The sequence below is a fragment of the Solanum tuberosum genome, unplaced genomic scaffold, assembly GCF_000226075.1.
Source record: "Solanum tuberosum cultivar DM 1-3 516 R44 unplaced genomic scaffold, SolTub_3.0 scf00366, whole genome shotgun sequence".
In the NCBI taxonomy this organism is placed as follows: domain Eukaryota; kingdom Viridiplantae; phylum Streptophyta; class Magnoliopsida; order Solanales; family Solanaceae; genus Solanum; species Solanum tuberosum.
The window spans coordinates 514,923-534,140 of NW_006239289.1; the positions used below are offsets into that span (position 1 = coordinate 514,923).

At 32.1% G+C, this 19,218-nt stretch overlaps 1 protein-coding gene and 1 long non-coding RNA gene across 3 annotated transcripts; one reads left to right on the forward strand and one right to left on the reverse strand.

Annotated features, from left to right (window-relative positions):
* The first annotated feature begins 2,361 nt into the window (after positions 1 to 2,361).
* LOC107063489 (uncharacterized) lies at positions 2,362 to 9,964 on the forward strand. Of its 2 annotated transcripts, XR_001475365.1 has the most exons (4): positions 2,362 to 2,636; positions 2,715 to 2,787; positions 5,845 to 6,212; positions 8,971 to 9,964. It is a non-coding gene; the product is annotated as an uncharacterized lncRNA (long non-coding RNA). The 2 variants fall into 2 exon arrangements; XR_001475364.1 differs by lacking the exon at positions 5,845 to 6,212.
* Positions 9,965 to 18,423: 8,459 nt separating this feature from the next.
* On the reverse strand, positions 18,424 to 18,985 carry LOC102597276 (DNA-binding protein S1FA-like). The gene has a single exon (XM_006361606.2). The coding sequence runs from the start codon at positions 18,818 to 18,820 to the stop codon at positions 18,611 to 18,613; it is 210 nt and encodes a 69-aa protein (XP_006361668.1). The 5' UTR covers positions 18,821 to 18,985; the 3' UTR covers positions 18,424 to 18,610.
* Between the last annotated feature and the right edge of the window lie 233 nt (positions 18,986 to 19,218).

Here is a 19,218-nt window from a genome sequence, read left to right on the forward strand (position 1 = left end):
TCCACATCAGCTCGATTTTAGGGCATCTCCGACCCAAACATCAAATTTGGTGTCAACACTATTTTTGATGTAATCAACTTTAACCCACTACACCAAATTTTACACCAAAAAAGAATATTTTTCTCTCTTCATTATTATATTATTATTTCTTATTTCATTTATATTTTCTTATTTCAAAAATAAATTCTTTCTAAAACATTTACCATATATAATTCATATTATTTCCTTTTATAATCGTTTAATATAAAATTATTTTGTACCATAATTTTTTTTTAAAAAATAATATAAATTTCTAGCAAATATTATACATTATACATAATAACGGATAATAAAAATAAAAGTGAAATCATTAATGAAATACAATTAAATAAATATTACATAACTGAAAAAAATATTTCAAATTATACATAAATATTAAACTTTCAAGATCACTATGGTGCTCTCATAAAATGCTCTATTAATGCATTATGTAGTTCAAAATGAGCTTCTTCGTCCTTTATATATTTGCATTTTTAAATTTTGTGAATGTTAATTGTAGTTATATCCAATTATAATTTATAGTAGAATTAACATAAATTTAATTTTTTTAAAAAGTCATATATAGAAAAATTAATTTATAAAAAAACTAAATTTTATATCTAAGATTAATATTATAAAAATATTACATAAAAAAAAATTCAATATTCAAGAGATTTAATTAAAAGTTTGTATAATGAAATAATATTAAAAATATTCAAAAAAGTGAATTGGTGTGATGAATAGTGTCACACCAAATTTGGTGTAACACTATTCACACACCAAATTTGGTGTAAAAATTGGTGTGGGTTGGAGCTCAAAACACTAAATTTTACACCAAATTTAGAATTTGGTGTTGGGTTGGAGATGGTCTTAGAGAGATTTAGCTAGTGTTTGGTTATAGATTCTTAAATATTTTTGGCAAATATTATTTAGGTGAGAATTTGGATGAAATTTCACCATGTGTTTGGCTATAATATTTGGGAAATATTTCACTTTTTTAAGAAATATGATTTATACCCATATGGTTTAAAAACTATCAAAACTAACCATAAGTTGTATTACATAGCAAGAGAGAAACATCAACGTAACAAGATTCGTGCAACAATTCAATTGGATCTTCGTTGCAGCAAATAACAAGTAGTGTACATGATACTGGAGCAATGTGATGGTACGGAGTGAGTGCAACAAGCATCATTTTGTATGTGACTTATTACTCTGAGTTGATTATTCGTCATTTCATCAATAACCATATCATCACTTTCATATTCACTGAATATTCCATCACTGCTTTGGTGTGCACGTAAAAATTATGTAATACAGTGCAACCAACTACTATATATGGAGGGTGTTTTTATAAAAGATTAAAGCTTGATGTAGAATTTAAATTTTTAAAAGCTCCCAAATAATGAAATTTGGCTCAAATACTATTTTTTTTCTAGTATATGGGGATTGAGGTTATTTGCCAATTTTTTTTGCAAAATAATGACAAATTGTATGGACAAACAGTATTTGCCAAAGTTTTTTCCAAATATTACTTGAGAAATCTATGCCTAACCGGATCCTTAAAATAATGTATTTTAATAACTTTAAGGGGTTGTTTGGTGTGAAGGATAACTTCAAATAGTCATGAGATTAAATTATAATGCCACTTAATTTGTTGTTTGGTTGGCATGTCAGGGATAACTTATCCCGGGATTAATAATTAGTACCGGGATAAGTTATCCCTTTCCTTGGGTGGTATAGTAATTTCGGGATAACTTATCCCAGAATAAAATGACTAAATGACCAAAATATCCTTTTAACACTTTTTATACATTACTTTTCACATTCATGAAGGGTATTTTTATAAACATATATGTTGTTCTTAAGATTTATTATTTTGAATATGACAAATCAAACACTTGATAAAAAATAATCTTAGCATAACTTATTCCATCATAACTAATTCTATTATAACTTATCTTATCATAACTAATTTTATCTTAGCTTGAATTCAAATCAAACGACTCCTAAATGTTCAGTTGGTAAAAATGTGAATGACAGGATCCAGGTAATAAATGAAGTGAAGTAAAAGAGTGATATGCAGGTGCATAAATTAAATCTAACTAAAAAAAGTTGTGTCAGACTATTAAAGCTCTTTGAACTTATCAACCTAGAAGGAGTATACTCTATTACTCCTATTGAGTATTAATAGCTTAGTTATGCTAAGATTATTTTTTATTAGTACTCCCTCAGTTTTTATTTAGCTGTCATTTTTTTTAATTAAAAGGAGGTCTAGTTGACCATTTATTATAAAAGCCCAAAATTAGCCCAAAAGTACTACACCACTAACTTAAACAAAAACAACAAATAAAACAGAAAAGGAAAGAAGACCAAAAATTAAGAGAAAATGGAAAGACCAGCCGCCATTCTTCAGACCTTCATCTAGCAAAACAGCCATGGCGGACAGCGGAAGACGACGATTTGAATCCCTTCTGTCTACTAGAGTTGACTTCGTAGGTGCCAGTGAGTCTTGATTGTTTTACAAAGGCATTCAAACCCCTCACAAATGCCATAAATCAATCAAATGAAGACTTCTTCAACTCCTAGCACAACCAGTCATGTCTTGCACAGCCAAGGTGAGACCAACTCCTCTCTATCCAGAACCCTTAGGCGATTAGGTAGTAATCTTCACTATATTTTCTCTTTCTTGACAGGTTGAGCTCAACTTGGAGCTAATACCACTGTCTAAGCCAGAAGAATCCATAGATCCATTTATTAACTAATCGAGTAAGTGAATCTCGCTTCATATCGACTTGAGTGTGAAAATTTCCCCTTTTCCCCAATGATTGATTTTTGATTTGGATACCCATTGGAAAATTCTGCAATTTCAAGAACGAATATGTATTTATTGCATTGCTAATTGTTATTTGTTCCTTGTTGTGCTCCCCTCCCCCTAATGTTGAAATTACCATCCTGGAATTTTTTTATTCTAAGATTTGGGGTCTGGTTCTTGTCCAACTGTAATATACTTCTAGCTTCTCTTGGTATTTCTTGGATTGATGAATATGTTAGGAGATCTGTACTTGCAAAATAGAAAACAGGGTTAGCAAAAAGTCTGTCAGTTTGTTGCCTTCCTTGTAGGTGTGTTATACAGTTGTGTTTGACTCCACCAGTAAACTCATTATCTTTGTGATATCTACTGTAATGCACCATGGAGTATCCCACCCTCCATCTAATATGTTCTTTATGGCTAAAGAGTTTATCTCCATTGTCAATGGAAGATAATGGTGATTAATGCAATACTAATCCCATTTTGAAAGCTAAAACTTCTGCCACAATGTTGGAGTTCTCCCCAAACCTTCTCCCTTCAGCATACATCAAGTTTCCTTCTTCATTTCTAACACAAAAAGCACCCGAACTAGGACCAGGGTTCCCTTTTGCAGCCCCATCAGTGTTACACTTATATCCCCTGCTAGGAGTCTTCCAGTAAACCATCTTGTACTCAATCCTTGGTGCATATTCTTCTAGGAATTGCACTAGGTCAATCCATGATGAGGGGAGATTATGTAACCAAGGATATAAGCTTTGAGCCATGTACACCAAGTTTCTACAGATTTCCATCCTCATGCTAATTGCTGATAATTTCCCTCCATGTTTTAATGTATTTCTTCTCTTTCATATGTGCCATAAAATGAACATGGGAACAACCTTGTAGATAGGTTTGACCTTGGTGACCCATTTTCCAGCCACCATTTATAAATACTATCTTTCATGTGGATAAATGGACCATCTACTAATGTTCCTGCTGCAAAGAAAAAGCCATAATGCTTTAGAATCAGGGCAGTTCATGAAAAGATGGTCTATTGTTTCTTGAACTCCTTCTCCACAGCAATAACAAATCATTTCATCACAAATCATATTTCTTATTAGAACCTCCCCAGTGGGTAACCTCTTCTTCCAAAGCCTCTACAAGAAAAAGGATACCTTAAAAGAAAACCCTCTACTCCAACTATGCTGAAAACAGTGTTGAACATCTCCTTTTTGTTTGATGTTATCCCAGGTAGACCCTACAGTAAATTTTCCTGATTTATTCAACATCTACCAGGGCTTATCCCATACCTCAGAATTTTCTTCACAATTTATTTGAGTAAGAACATGTTTACTCACTTCTTCAGGAAAAAATTGTTGTGTCCTTTCTACATTCCATCTCCCATTTGAGAAAAGTTGATTAATGTCCTCCCATTGATTGTCATGCTCATTAGTGATAGGCAGATAATAGTGCAAAGCCCCCAATTGAGTCCAACTGTCAAACCATACACTAGAATTCCCCATCTTTGGTTCCCACTAGATTTCTTGATCAACATATCTCTGGCCTCCAACATGTTCATCTAGGTCCGAGTTCCCCCTTTCTATTCCACCAATTGGGGTCTCTCTTTTGCAGTATTTGTTCCACATGAAGTTTGTCCATAGTGTCTTCTGTGTTCTAAATATCCACCACAGCTTAGCAAAAAGTGCTTTGGAGACATCAAATAAAGATCTAAATCCCAAGCCCCCTTCCTCCTTAGGTTTACACATGTCATTCCAGGCAACCCAATGTTTATTTCTCCCCACTTGTTTGAAATTCCACAAAAATCTTGCAAAAATTTTATGCATGTCCAGAATCACACATTTTGGAGGATTAATGGTAGATAATATATAAATGAGAATGCTACTCAATACATTATTGATTAAAACAACATTGCCTCTATATGAAATAAGTTTTCCATTCCAAGCTTGTAGCCTACGGTTGATTTTCTTCAATAATTATGTAAAATGCACCTTTCTCTTCTTTGCATGTCCAATGGGACAACCTATATACATCATTGGAAATTTTTCCCTTTTGAAGCCAATTTCCACCTCCACAGTATTAATCTGAGCCAGAGCTGTTTTATGATAGACACAAAATGCACTTTTTTCTTTGCTAATCTTCTGCCCTAATTGAACTTCATATTCTTTAAGCATATTCATAACTAATTTCACAGACTTAGAGTCGGCAGATAAAAATATGATTGTATCATCAGCATATGCAAAGTGATTAATGTTGTCACTCCACTATGGCATCCTAAAACCTTTAAAGTCTGAATTGTCAAATAGAGAGTTTAAAGCTCTAGACAGTACCTCAGCAACTAAGATAAACAATGTTGGAGAGAGTGGATCTCCTTGCTTTACTTCTCTAGTTGAATGGAAAAAGCCATGTGCTTGTCCATTTATCAGAATTGAGTACCAATTATTAGCAATTAGTCTCCATATCATGTCCCTAACTCTAGCATCAAAGCCCATTTTTTCCAATACATTTACCAAGAAACTCCATTTGACTCTATCATATGCCTTTGTCATATCTAGCTTTATTACCACATTTGATGGTTTTCCTCTCTTTCTAATGTCTGCTGTGATCTCCTGTGCCAGTAACACATTTTCAATAATGTTCCTGTCCTTCACAAAACCTGACTGGTTCTTTTAGATTTTATGTTTTTAAAAAAATTAGGAAATTTTATTATATTCTTATTTAGTATTTTTTAAAGTTAAATTTTAATAATTAATATAAATTAATTAATTCGATCAATGAGCATGAATTAACTACTTTTTTTTTATGTTGGTCAAATACATAATTTCAAGGCTAATAACTCTCAAAGATAAATACTCCTTTTGTCCAACAATAGTAATCCACTAGTGACTTGACACTCCCTTTAAGAAACAATAAATAATAGGGATAATATTACTATTTTATCCTTTGACTTTATTAATTTAATGTTTTGAAAATTTGTTAATAAACAATATTTAATGAAAGGCCTTCATCCATCATAGGCTAGCATAGCAGACAATAACGCGAAATCCAGGAAAGGGAGGGGGAATGAATGCCAAATTTGAAGCAAACCGAAAAGTGAGTTCTTGTGGAGTGAGTCTAGTGCTTCCCTTTAACCTAGAAGCACTCAGTGAGCCTTCAACAATGTCCTTCCTGGCCTCTTATTTGAGTTGACCGAAGGCGGCGGGTGGACGAACATCTTGCAATAAAGAATGTTCTCCTACTCACAAACAGCGACTCCTGTTGGTGCGATCAACCACGAAAAGTCAGTAATAAAGAATATGTGCTCCTCGCTCCCGCTATGGTTCGATATGATATGGTTTGATTGGTCCAACCTTTAGAAACAACAAGGGTAAAATAGATATAAAAGGTAAATTATCTCTTGATTTTTTAGAATGGACAAGTATTGTTAGACAACTATTTTTAGTATAGTGGCCAATTATTATTGGATGGAGGGAGTATGAAGAATAATGTCGTTTATGCATTTGATTTTGTGAAATGACAAGTATTTAAGAACATCTATTTTTAATAAGGACGACATGTAAAAACGAATGAAGAAAGTATTGTAATAAGGGTAAAATAGGTAGAAATAATTAAGTGATTTTATAAAATAGACAAGTATTGCGTTAAACATACTAAAAATAATATATTTCTTTCATCCACCTTTACTTGTCTATTGTATTATTTTAGAATTTCTAGCAAATTATAAAACCAATGAATAGTTTACCATGTTATGTCTATTTTAGTACTGCTATTAAATATTATTTATTTTTCAATATTTAAATGACTTATACTCTCTCTGTCTATTTTTATTTGTCCACTATACTATTTTAGAATGTCCAACAATACTTGTCTAATTTATAAAATTAATGAATAATTTATCATGTCATGTCTATTTTATCATTGATATTATATACCTATTCATTTTTTAATGTTTAAATGACTTGTATTTAATATGAATGATTTGGTAAAATTAGATCTATCATTTATTGTTTCTTATTTCCTATGTCAAGATAATAGTTGACAAAAGAAATATTTAATAAATGTGATTTGGTAAAATAACATCTATCATTTAAGGGGTCGTTTGGTAGAGTGTATAAGAATAATATTAAATAGTGTGTATTAGTAATACTTGTATTAACAATGCATGTATTAGTTATGCTTGCATTAATTATACATATATTATTTTTATGCATTTTTTGGTTTGATGCATTAAAAATAGCATGCATTGCATAAAAAAATTAATTTACAAAAACCTCCACAATTATGATAAAAAAAAATGTAAATGAGACTTTAATTGAGCTAATGCATTCATTAAAACCATTGCATTGCTAATACCTATAAATTCATGGTATTAGTAAGAGAAACGACATAAAAGCACAACTGAAGTTGTTTCGAATTTTCATAAAGACACCTTAACTTTGAGGACGTCCTATTACACCACAAAAGTATTGAATATCTTTGTAAAAGGACCATTTTGACCCATTTTCTCTACTGTGAACAGGCGCGTGGTGCTCACTTTTTTTATTAATTTTAATTTAAATTAATTTCTTCAAATCCGACCCGACCCGACCCAAATCATTTCAAAAAAGAAAACTCTTGTTCTCCATTTTTCATTTCTTAGTTTCTCTCATCATTTTCTTCAATCATAGTAGTGGTATTTGGAGCCATTTCTTTTGAGTGGCTAGCGATTAGGCTTGTTTTCAAACCATGGATTGATAAAACCCGAGCTTTGATGTTGATCCTCTCGAAAAAACAACTGATTTGAGAGTTTGGTTTGATTTTTGGGTTCTCAAAACTAAATGAAATTTAGAAGAAATGAAACCTCGGACAACTTTAAATTAGTTTTTCGATTGGAAATTAAAACGAATTCCTACCTTATTGAGTTGATTTCATCAGTTCATCATAGAGTACCTATGACTCTTTTGTTGGGGAAGATGATGAATTTGAATGGAGTAAATAATTAATAAAGAAAATAACTTAAATGTGGCAGCTTTTAATTGGTTTTTGGCATTAAAAATGGACCTTCACGTGCATCATGTGCGTGTTCACAAACATAATGAGAAAATTGGGTCAAAATGGTCCTTTTACAAAAATATTCAATACTTTTGTGGGGGTGATAGGACATCCTCAAAGTTAAGGTGTCTTATTGAAAATTCGAAACAACTTCAGTTGTGCTTTTATGTCTTTTCTCGTATTAGTAATGCTTACCTTAATACACAATAGAGTGTATAACTAATGTAAGCATTAGTTATACATAGGTTAGAAAATAGTACCAAACAAGGTACTAGTAATACACAAGGCTAATGCATGCATTATATTTTCTAATACACTCTACCAAACGATCCCAGTCTTTTTAATCCATGTACCAAGTAAATACCCCCTATGTCCACTTTTAATTGTCATGTTGCTTATTTCGAAAGTCAATTTGACTAATTTTAAAAGTGAAATTAGATTACATTAATTTGATATTTTAAACAAAAAAATTAGATATTCAAAAACTACACAAAAAGTACTATAAATTACAATTTTTTGTGTATCAATATGATAAAAAAATACATTATAAAATGTTAATCAAAATATTTATTGTTTGACTCTGAAAAAGAAAATCATGACAATTAAAAATGGATGGAGATTATAATAAACAACTATTAGTGAATAGAAAAAATAGTGAACAAGTAAAGATGGCGAGAGTAACTTCTCGTGAGCTTTCCTTCTATAAGTAGGGTTTGTGGTTGAGTCAATTTGGTATAGTTGAAGAGAGACTATGAAGAAAGGCAGATTAAGTGCTCAAATACAAATAAAGGATGTGCAGAAGAGTATACTCTCTCTCTCTTCTATATACATACACTATTCCGAAAGAATAGTTTAATTACTATAATTTAGCTTATTTGCTCGAACATTGTAAAGGATTTTTCACTATAAATATAATATGTTGTTTCAAAGAGGTTTACTTTTGTTATATAGATTAGTAGTACTTATTATGATTAAGTTTTATGTAGCTATTTTTAGGTGATTTGTTTTGCACTTCTAGAGAAAAAATTAACTGTGTCAGAATTCCTCTTCTTGCTTTGAGTGTATCATTTATTTTGATGGAAACGTCCTTATGTTGTGTTTTACTGTTTTAGATCCATGGTCATGGGATCGAACAACGGAGATCATTCTTCAAGATGACACTTGGAAAGACGTGATTAATTGGAACACAATACCATGTCAATTTCTCTGTAGAGGTGTTCCCAAAGAAGTTGGAGGTTCAGAATCTAATTTTTTTTCTTAATGGTTGAACCAAATGACAGTATAGCTGCAGTTAAAGCGTATATTCTGTGGGAATAAAACAACAACTAATTTGGCAACCACATTTGTTGAAATTACTTACCACAAATGTGAAAATTGGCAAGCCACAAATGTGAAAGTTGGTAGCCACATTTGTGGAAGTTTGATAGAGTTTTGGAAGTCAAAGTTTGGTAGAATTTTGGTAGAGTTTGGCAGCCAAACTTTGTGAAAATTGGCTACCACATTTATGTCAAAGTTGTTTACCTACAAATTTGAATTGTTAGTTTCCATTGATGTCATTAGTGACATCAAACGGACATAATTTTTCTTATAAATAGAGCACTTATGCTCATTTGTAAGGACACACCAAAAATAGAGAAACAATAGAGAGTAGAGAGAGTAATCCTTCGTAGTTTGTGAGAAAATAGTGTGAAAGTAATATAATTGTGAGTTGTAAGAAATAAAAGAGTGGTGAGTAGTAGTCTTTTGACACTACCAAGTTTTTCATCAATATTATTGTATTACTTATTCGGGTATCATATTTACCCATTTTAATATTTGGTGTCATTGTTACTCTCTTCCTATTGGTATTTAGTTTGGACATTATTCTGGGTGTGATTATCATTTGTCCAACAACGTGGTATCAGAGCCATGGAAAATAATAGTCCGTTGTCCTTTCAGTACCCCCATCTCACAAGAGAAAATTATGAAAATGGTGTCTATGAATGAAAGTCATTCTTGGCTCTCAAGATGTTTGGCATATTGTAGACAATGGGTTTACAAAACCCGCTAATGAGGAAACTTTGTCCTCAAATGAAAAGGAGATCTTATTAAAGACAAGAAAGAAAGATCAACAGGCCCTCACTCTCATTCATCAATGTTTGGATGATGACATGTTTGAGAAGGCGGCTGATGCCACCACCTCAAAAGAAGCTTGGAAGATTTTACAAAATTCTCTTCAAGGAGTTGATAAAGTAAAGAAGATAAAACTTCAAACTCTAAGGGCTGACTTTGAAGTTTTAAAAATGAAAGAATCTGAATCCATTTTAGATTTCTATTCAAGATTAATGGCTGTTGTAAATCAATTAAGAAGATACGGGGATGTGCGTGTGGTAGAAAAGATCCTTCATTCTTTAACACCTAAATTTGATTATGTGGTGTGTGCTATTGAGGAGTCTAAAGATTTAGACTCTATGACGATAGAACAATTTGAAGGTTCTTTACTAGCCCACAAAGAGAAAATGAAAAGGAGAAAAGAAGAGTCACTAGAGCAACTACTTAAAACTCAGACATCCTTCGAAGGATTTGAAGGTGAGAAACGTTACAAAGGAAATGGACAATGGTGAGGCCGTGGAAGAGGAAGAAGTTATACCAATAAATTCAAAAATGAAGATAAGAGTCTCTAGTCATTCAGAGGTCGTGGCCGTGGTCAACGAGGAGGTAGAGGACGTGGAGCCTATCAAAGTACAAATGAATTGAGGTATGACAAATCTAAAATTGAGTGTTATAATTGTCATAAAATTGGACATTACTCTTGGAAATGTCATAGTAATGTTGAAGAGAAAGTTAATATTGTTGACAACGACAAAGATGAAGATGAGTCAACATTGTTATTAGCACTCAGAGAAGAAAGTATAGATGATTGCAGCTCATGGTATCTTGACAATGGAGTAAGCAATCATATGTGTGGCCACAAAGATAAGTTTATGGAGATAAAGAAGACTGTGAAAGGTAATGTGTCTTTTGGATATACATCAAAGATCCAAATTGAAGGGATAGGTACGATTATGATATCCTGTAAAGATGGTGGCCATAAATTGATTAACAATGTTTATTATGTGCCAAAATTGAAAAGTAATATTTTGAGTTTGGGTGAACTTCTTGAAAAAGGATATGATATTCATATAAAAAATATGCATCTTTGGCTTAGAGATTCAAGTAACAACTTAATTGCTAAAGTTCATATGACAAAGAATAGGTTGTTTCCTTTGAATCTTAAAACCATCGATGCAAAGTGTTTGAAGGCCAATGTGCAAGATGACTCATGGTGTTGGCATATGAGATTTCGACACTTGAACTTTGAAGCGCTCAAATCAATGGGAGAAAAGAACACGGTTGATGGGATTCCGTCAATCAACCATCAGTATCAGTTGTGTGAAGCTTGCCTTCTTGGAAAACATGCAAAGAGGAGTTTTCCAAAGGTGACTACATCAAGAACAAGTAAGCCACTTCAACTTGTACACACCGATGTGTGTGGTCCAATCGATCCACCTTATTTTGGTAAAAGAAAATACTTCTTGCTCTTTATTGATGATTTCAATAGAAAGACTTGGGTATACTTCTTGAAGCAAAAATCTGAAGTTTTTGTTGCCTTTAAAATTTTCAAAGCACTTGTAGAAAAAGAAAGTGGCTATGAAATAAAAGAACTAAGGTCCTATAGAGGAGGCGAATTCACTTCAAAAGAATTTAATGACTTTTGTCAATCTCATGAAATTTGTCGCCCTCTAATGGTACCTTACTCTCCCCAACAGAATGGAGTTGCAGAAAGAAAGAATAGAACAATTCTTAATATGGTTAGATGTATGTTAAAATCTAAACATCTACCAAAATAATTTTGGGCCGAGGCTATTTCTTGTGCAGTTTATTTGAGCAACAGGTCTCCAACAAAAAATGTACGAGATCAAACACCTTAAGAAGCATGGAGCGGAAGAAAGCCAAGTGTTAAGCACCTGAGAATCTTTGGGAGCATAGCATATGCTCATGTTCCACATCAAGGGAGAGCTAAACTTGACGATCGTAGTGTCAAGTATGTGTTTGTTGGCTATGATGCGAGTTCAAAAGGCTACAAATTGTATAATCCAAGCAATAACAAGGTGGTGGTGAGTCGTGATGTTGAATTTGATGAAGAAGCATCATGGAATTGGGAGACTCTGGAAGAAAGAACATATGATTTTGAAGAAGAACAGGAGACCATGGCACCTGCACAAGATGCAACCCCACCTCCTTCACCAACAAATGTTGCATTTCCGTCTACTCAAGAGAGTTCCACTGAAAGACCGCATAGGATGAGAATCATCCAAGAACTTTATGATGACATAGAATAAATTACTAATTTTGATTTTTGTGTTGTCTCTTTGCTGATCGCGAACCAATGAATTTTGATGAAGCTATTACTGACAAAAGGTGGAGACAAGCCATGTAGGACGAGATCCAGCCAATAGAGAAGAACAACACTTGGGAGTTAATAAATCTTTCCAAGGATCATCAAGCAATTGGAGTCAAATGGGTATACAAGGGGAAGAAAAATGCCCATGGAGAAGTAGAGAGATACAAGGCAAGACTTGTGGCTAAAGGATACAAACAAAGGCATGTCATCGACTATGAGGAAGTCTATGTGCTTGTTGCCCGCATGGAGACGATCCGTTTATTGATCTCTTTGGCGGCACAAATGAAGTGGAAAATCCATCAACTAGATGTCAAATCAGCATTCTTGAATGGATATCTTAAAGAAGAAGTTTATGTTGAGAAACCATTGGGCTTTGTGGTTAAAAATCATAAAGATAAGGTATTGAGATTGAATAAAGCCTTATATGGGTTGAAGCAAGCTCCACGAGCTTAAAATAGTCGCATTGACAAATACTTTCAAGACAATGGGTTTACTCGTTGTCTCCATGAATACACTCTTTACATTAAAGTTCATACTAATGGAGATATTCTACTTGTTTGTCTTTATGTTGATGATCTCATTCTAACGGGCAACAACCCAGTTTTATTTGAAGCTTTCAAGAAAGCTATGTCCCTTAAGTTTAAGATGACGGACATAGGGCTCATATCATATTACTTGGGCCTAGAAGTGAAGCAAATGGAAGAAGGCATATTCATAACTCAAGATAGCTATACAAAGGAGATTTTGAAGAAGTTCAACATGTTTGATTACAACCATGTGAACACCCCAATCGAAAGTGGAACAAAATTGTCAAAGTTTGAAGATGGAGAAAAAGTGGATTCTACTTTGTTCAAAAGTCTCGTAGGAAGTCTAAGGTACTTGACATGTACGAGCCAGATATACTCTTTGCGGTTGGAGTAGTAAGTCGCTTCATGGAAGCTCCCACCTCCAATCACTTGAAGGTCGCTAGAAGAATTTTACGTTACCTAAAAGGTACGATCGACCTTGGACTATTTTATTCTTCTTATGATGATTTTAATCTTGTGGGATATTGTGATAGTGATTATGCGGGAAATGTTAATGATAGAGAAAGCACATCGGGTTTTATGTTTTTGTTGGGTGGATTATGTTATTTCTTGGAGTTCAAAGAAACAATCAATTGTTACTCTCTCAACTTGTGAAGCTGAATACGTGGCATCGACATCATGTACGTGTCATGCTATTTGGTTGAGGAGATTGTTGAAGGAACTCAATTTGCCGCAAATTGAAGCCACAATGATTTGTGTTGATAACAAATTTGCGCAAGCACTTGCCAAGAATCCAGTGTATCATGATCGAAGCAAGAACATAGACACAAGGTATCACTTTATCCGAGAATGCATTGCCAAGAAAGAGGTAGAACTCAAGTATGTGAAATCTCATGATCAAGTTGCGGATATCTTTACAAAACCTCTCAAGTTTAAAATTTTTCAGAGATTGAGATCAAGCCTTGGAATAAAGAAGAAAAATCAAAATTAAGGGAGAGATTTGTGGGAATAAAACAACAACTGATTTGGCAGCCACATTTAATTTGTTGAAATTACTTGCCACAAATGTGAAAATTGGCAAGTCACAAATGTGAAAGTTGATAGCCACATTTGTTAAAGTTTGGTAGAGTTTTGGTAGTCAAAGTTTGGTAGAATTTGACAGCCAAACTTTGTGAAAATTAGCTTCCACATTTATGTCAAAATTGTTTACCTATAAGTTTGAATTGTTAGTTTCCATTGATGTCATTAGTGACATCAAATAGACAGATTTTTTCTTATAAATAGAGCACTTATGCTCATTTGTAAGAACACACCAAAAATAGAGAAGCAATAGAGAGTAGAAAGAGAATCCACAAACTACTTCTTAGTTTGTGAGAAAATAGTGTGAAAGTAATATAATTGTGAGTTGTAAGAAATAAAAGAGTGGTGAGTAGTAGTTTTTTGACACTATCAAGTTTTTTCATCAATATTATTGTATTACTTATTCGGGTATCATATTTACCCATTTTAATATTTGGTGTCGTCGTTACTCTCTTCCTATTGCTATTTAGTTTGGACATTATTTTGGATGTGATTATCATTTGTCCAACATATTCAAGAGGAAAAGGGTATTCCTTTTAAGAAACAAAAATTGTTGAATGAAGATGGAGGAGTTGTGAGAGATGCTCAGACTCTTGTTTCTGCTGGAATCACCAAAGGTTCTACCTTAATCCTTCGATATGCACCAATAACACAATTCACTGTGAGGAGGCTGTCGGGTCGCAAGTTTAAGTTAATGGTTGAGTGTGATGACACGATTGCAGATATTAAGGCTGCCATTCAGGAAAAAGAGGGTATCCGATTTCATAAACAGAGGTTAATCTATGCTGGAAAACAACTTGAAAATGATCACTCTTTCATGGACTACAACATTTGCTATGATAGTCAGATAGATCTTGTCTTGAGGATGTGTGGTTGTTGAGTATTAGCTAGCTAGTATTATGAATATTGTTGCTTTTCTTTTGAAAATTTGTGTTTGTTGAAGTTTGTTTTTATCCAATTTGCATAGTCTATATGTAAATTTAGTTTTTATCATCGTTGGTTTATTATTATTGCACTAAAATGATCCGTTTAAATGGTGTTATTTGCCTTTTGCCTCTTTAATTTTGTGCATTTGTTCAACTTATTAAATACGTAAGAAATTTCTACCAAACAAACCCTATATGTTCCCTTAATTTTCCTTGTTTTTATCCTTAAAAGTACGATCCCGCTTCAAGTGTTCCCTAATTTCTTACTCCGTCCGTTAAATTGATGTAATTCAGTTCAGATTTTGAAATTCAGATAAGTTTATCTTTGACTGTAATTTTTTTTATATATCTTTTAAATATTTTGAACTGTTAATTATTGTGATATATAATGTTTTTATATAGTTTACAAATATATAAATTTTATTTAAAAAAAAACAAAGATTTAATGCATTAATTGCTTGTAGAATTTAAACTGTTTGACTTTCAAAAAATAAAATGTGTAACATAAATTGAGACTAACACTCTGTTTGGATCATTGTTACCTATTGTTTCATAATGTATTTATTGTATTGTACTCTATTGTACTGTACTGTATGATAGATACATCATTGTTACCCATTGTTTCATAATGTATTGTATTCTATTGTATGGTAGATACAATGTTTGGCTAGACTATATTGTTTGTTGTTTAATAACATTTTAATTGTTTGGTTTGATTGTATCGTACTGTATTGTAGTTTATAAATTTACTAAAATATCCTTAATTATTCTAGGGTAGGAGGTTTGACTAGAATTAAATAATATAAGGTAAAGGGTAAAATAATATTTTGAAATATTATGTAGAGATATAATTGGAAAACTAAATTAAGTAACAATGAGAACACACCAAATCGGTTGTTCCATAAAATAGGGGTTTTCATTGTTACGTAACAACAAAATGTAACAACACAATACAATACATTTTAAGTAACAATCAAAACAAACATTGTATGTATAATAACGATACAATACAATATAATGGGTAACAATGATCCAAAGGAGTAATACTCTGTTGCGAAAGAAACTTAAATAAAAGTAGTCACTAAAATGACTTTAATAAAGATTATATAAATATAAGTGTTCTTATATTTTAAAACTTCACATCTAATGTAATGAGGGGATTAATAGAAAAAATAAAAAAACATTAACAGTAACCGCATGGTAATTGGTATTTTCTTTATCCAACAGTAGTCGTTTACTATTGATTTGACACACCCCTTAAGAAATAATAAATAATAGATGTAATTTTACTATATTATTCTGACTTTATTAAATTTAATGTTTTAAAAAATGTGTTAGATGATAAATAATAGTATTTAATAACAAGATTAAGCTAGTCATAAAAGATAAATGATCTTTTGATTTTTTAAATTGGACCAATATTAATAGATAACTATTTTTAGTTTAATAGACAACTATTATTAGGCGGAGGGAGTAATCTAAAAGAATGACGAGAATAGAGATGATGAGAATGACTAAATTTCTATGTAGATTACTGGACATCAATAGTGAACTGACTCTTACGTTGCTGGTATACTTGTTGAACAAGAACATGGCAAATATGACACCTTTGATCACAATTCACAAATATATTCGGGAAAATTTTGGAAAATAGTGTTTGGTAATTGGTCATACAATTTATTATTATTTGACGAATATATTTGCTGAATATCCCAAATTCTCAAATACGTGAAAAAATAGTATTTGAGCCAAGTTATAATTTGGAATTTGTAAAAAATTTAAAAATTATTGCAAATTTTATATTTTTATAAAAAACACCCATCATTTATTAATTTCAACTAATATTTATCTACCAAATTACTCCATTAATAACTAATAACAAGATTGAGAAAAAAGAACAATTTGTTTTGAATGTGTTACAATTCATTCTGAATCGGTGATAAATTTGATCATGCGATTAATGTATTGTTCTTTCCCATATTGTTATTCTGTTGTTGTTAATCGTTATAAATTATACTATAAGGTTATTTTTTAACGGAACATGTTTATTATAAAATGATAATACAAACTTAAAGATATTTTAAATAATTTTTAGAACTTATGGGTATAAATCATATTTCTTAAAATAGTCAAATATTTTTTATGACCAAACGTCTAAATGCATGGTGAAATTTCACCCATAAATAATTTTCCAAGAATATTTAAGAATTTATAGGGCCAAATACTAGCCTAGACAAAAAACAGAACACTAAGTTGAATTACTACTCCTCTCTTCACATATCCTCCAATTAACTCCCAAACACTACTTAAAGTTATAGATCTAAAGAGGGTCAAAATAAATTTAATTTGAGGCTACTCAGCTTCTCTCAATTCATTTTTCAAAAAATTAAATAAACTACAAGTACGGAGTATCGTCCCTACATCTTTTTCAAGATAAAAACGAAATAAATATTTCTCTTGTCCCCCCCTCCCCCTACACGCATGCGTCCCCCTCTCATTAGGCTCCCACGATTTCAAATTATTTATTGTGATATTTAAAAATAACTACCTCAAATTATTTGTCATTTAAAATTCAAGCCAAAAATTAACTATTTTCTTCCATTTTACTCTTAATAGCAATAGTTCTTGAAAATTATGAAAACCTCCATTGATGGAGTTGACTCATTTTGGGAACCCAAATTTTACTCGTGTTTTAACTTAAATTTTGAGAATTAACTAGCGTATATTCATGCATTTTGATCATAATTGATGTGGGCAAGTTAATAAAGGTGATAAGATATATTCAGCTTGAAATGCAACAAGAATCGACCCTAAATAGTACTAAAAAAGAAAATTAAAGAATCATGAAAGTAAAAGGAATTAATGGCAGCGAATAAAGAGGTTTGCGACGCGAGAAAGACACTTTTACACTACTATAAAAGAACCCTTGGATGACTCTTTAAGGGTTGATCACTTTTTGGCTAGCTATAAGACGTGGAGAAGACTAGATCGTTAGAGTTCTTACTTTTCTATTATTTAATTTTGCATGAGCAATATTAATTCTTGCAGGTTGCAAGTTTGATTAGAATATGAGTTGCTAAACACTTTAGCACCGAGCTTGCGACTAAAAGCATGGTTGTTTAGTAAATGATTGATTAGACAAAAAATGTTTATCATATTAGTTATTTTTATCTTCTTGAGTTTACTACTTTAATGCTTTGCTATCATTACAATAATATATATTCTCATTGTGCACTCGGAAGAAGATTCATAAGATATATAGAACAAAGAATATAGGAAGTAAAATATTCACTTACGTAAAATAAAAAAATTGATTTTGCAGCTAGGATAGAAATATACCTATAGATAGCTTTATTTTTTACCAGTAAAATTAAAAAATCATTTTTGAAATAGTAATCAAGTATAAGTGAACATAGTAAGTACGTACTCTGGCCATTCACCAACACAGAATACCAATTATTAGCTATGATCCTCAAAATTATATCATCAAAGCACCTCTGAAAAACCTATTTTCCTTAGGACTTTCATCAAATATAACCACGAGACCCTGTCATAAGCCTTTTTCATATCTATTTTTTAATTTATTTTTTATTTTTTTATTCTAGAAGGAAAAAAAGAAAATCAGTAGCTTCTATGAAAATTTCTCAGTCAGTAGCACAATAAAAGGCAGCAAAAGCAGTTTTTGATGTTCTATCTGTTTTGACAAGAAAATGTAACCTTAAGAATTACAATCATCTGATTTTAGAGCTGATGGACATGAATTCAGACACGTTCTTGTCCTCCAGTGTATTAACATCTACTCTCCGGGTGCTGAAACACCTTGCTTCAGTCTTTCCTTCTTCATCTTCTTCTTGGAGATCGGCTTCTTTTTCTTTGGAGGAAGGGTCTTCTGGGCATACACATAAAGGACATAGTTCCCAATAAGGAACGTCAGCACAAGCCCACCAATAACAAGTAAGACAATCAATCCTGGGTTGAATCCGTTAACTTCGACATCCTTGGCCATGTTTTTCACGCGATCGGAGCAAGATGATCTATGAATTCAGGTTGTTAGGGGAATCAGATCTTCAGAAACTCATCGTCAACTAACGAAGATTTTGTCGAGTATGAAACGGAAGGAGAAAAATGGACTTCCGGTCAGGCCTTGCTGCTTAAATATAATGGGTGGGTGCATAACAATAAAGTTATTTTCTCAGCCTTTTTCATATCAATCTTGATAATGGTATTGGTTGGTTTTGCCCTTTTAAGTAATATCTGAAGCAATCTCTTGAGTGAGTAAAATATTTTCAATAATGTTCCTTCCTTTTACAAAACCTGATTGTTTGGATGAGTTTAGTTTTGAAAGCACCATCTCCAATCTTTCATGCACTACTCTAGAAATAACCTTATTAATAAAGTTTCTCA

Bases quoted from the DNA above. Each gene is read 5' to 3' on its own strand.
- LOC102597276 (XM_006361606.2), bottom strand. From the start codon at position 18,820: ATGGCCAAGGATGTCGAAGTTAACGGATTCAACCCAGGATTGATTGTC.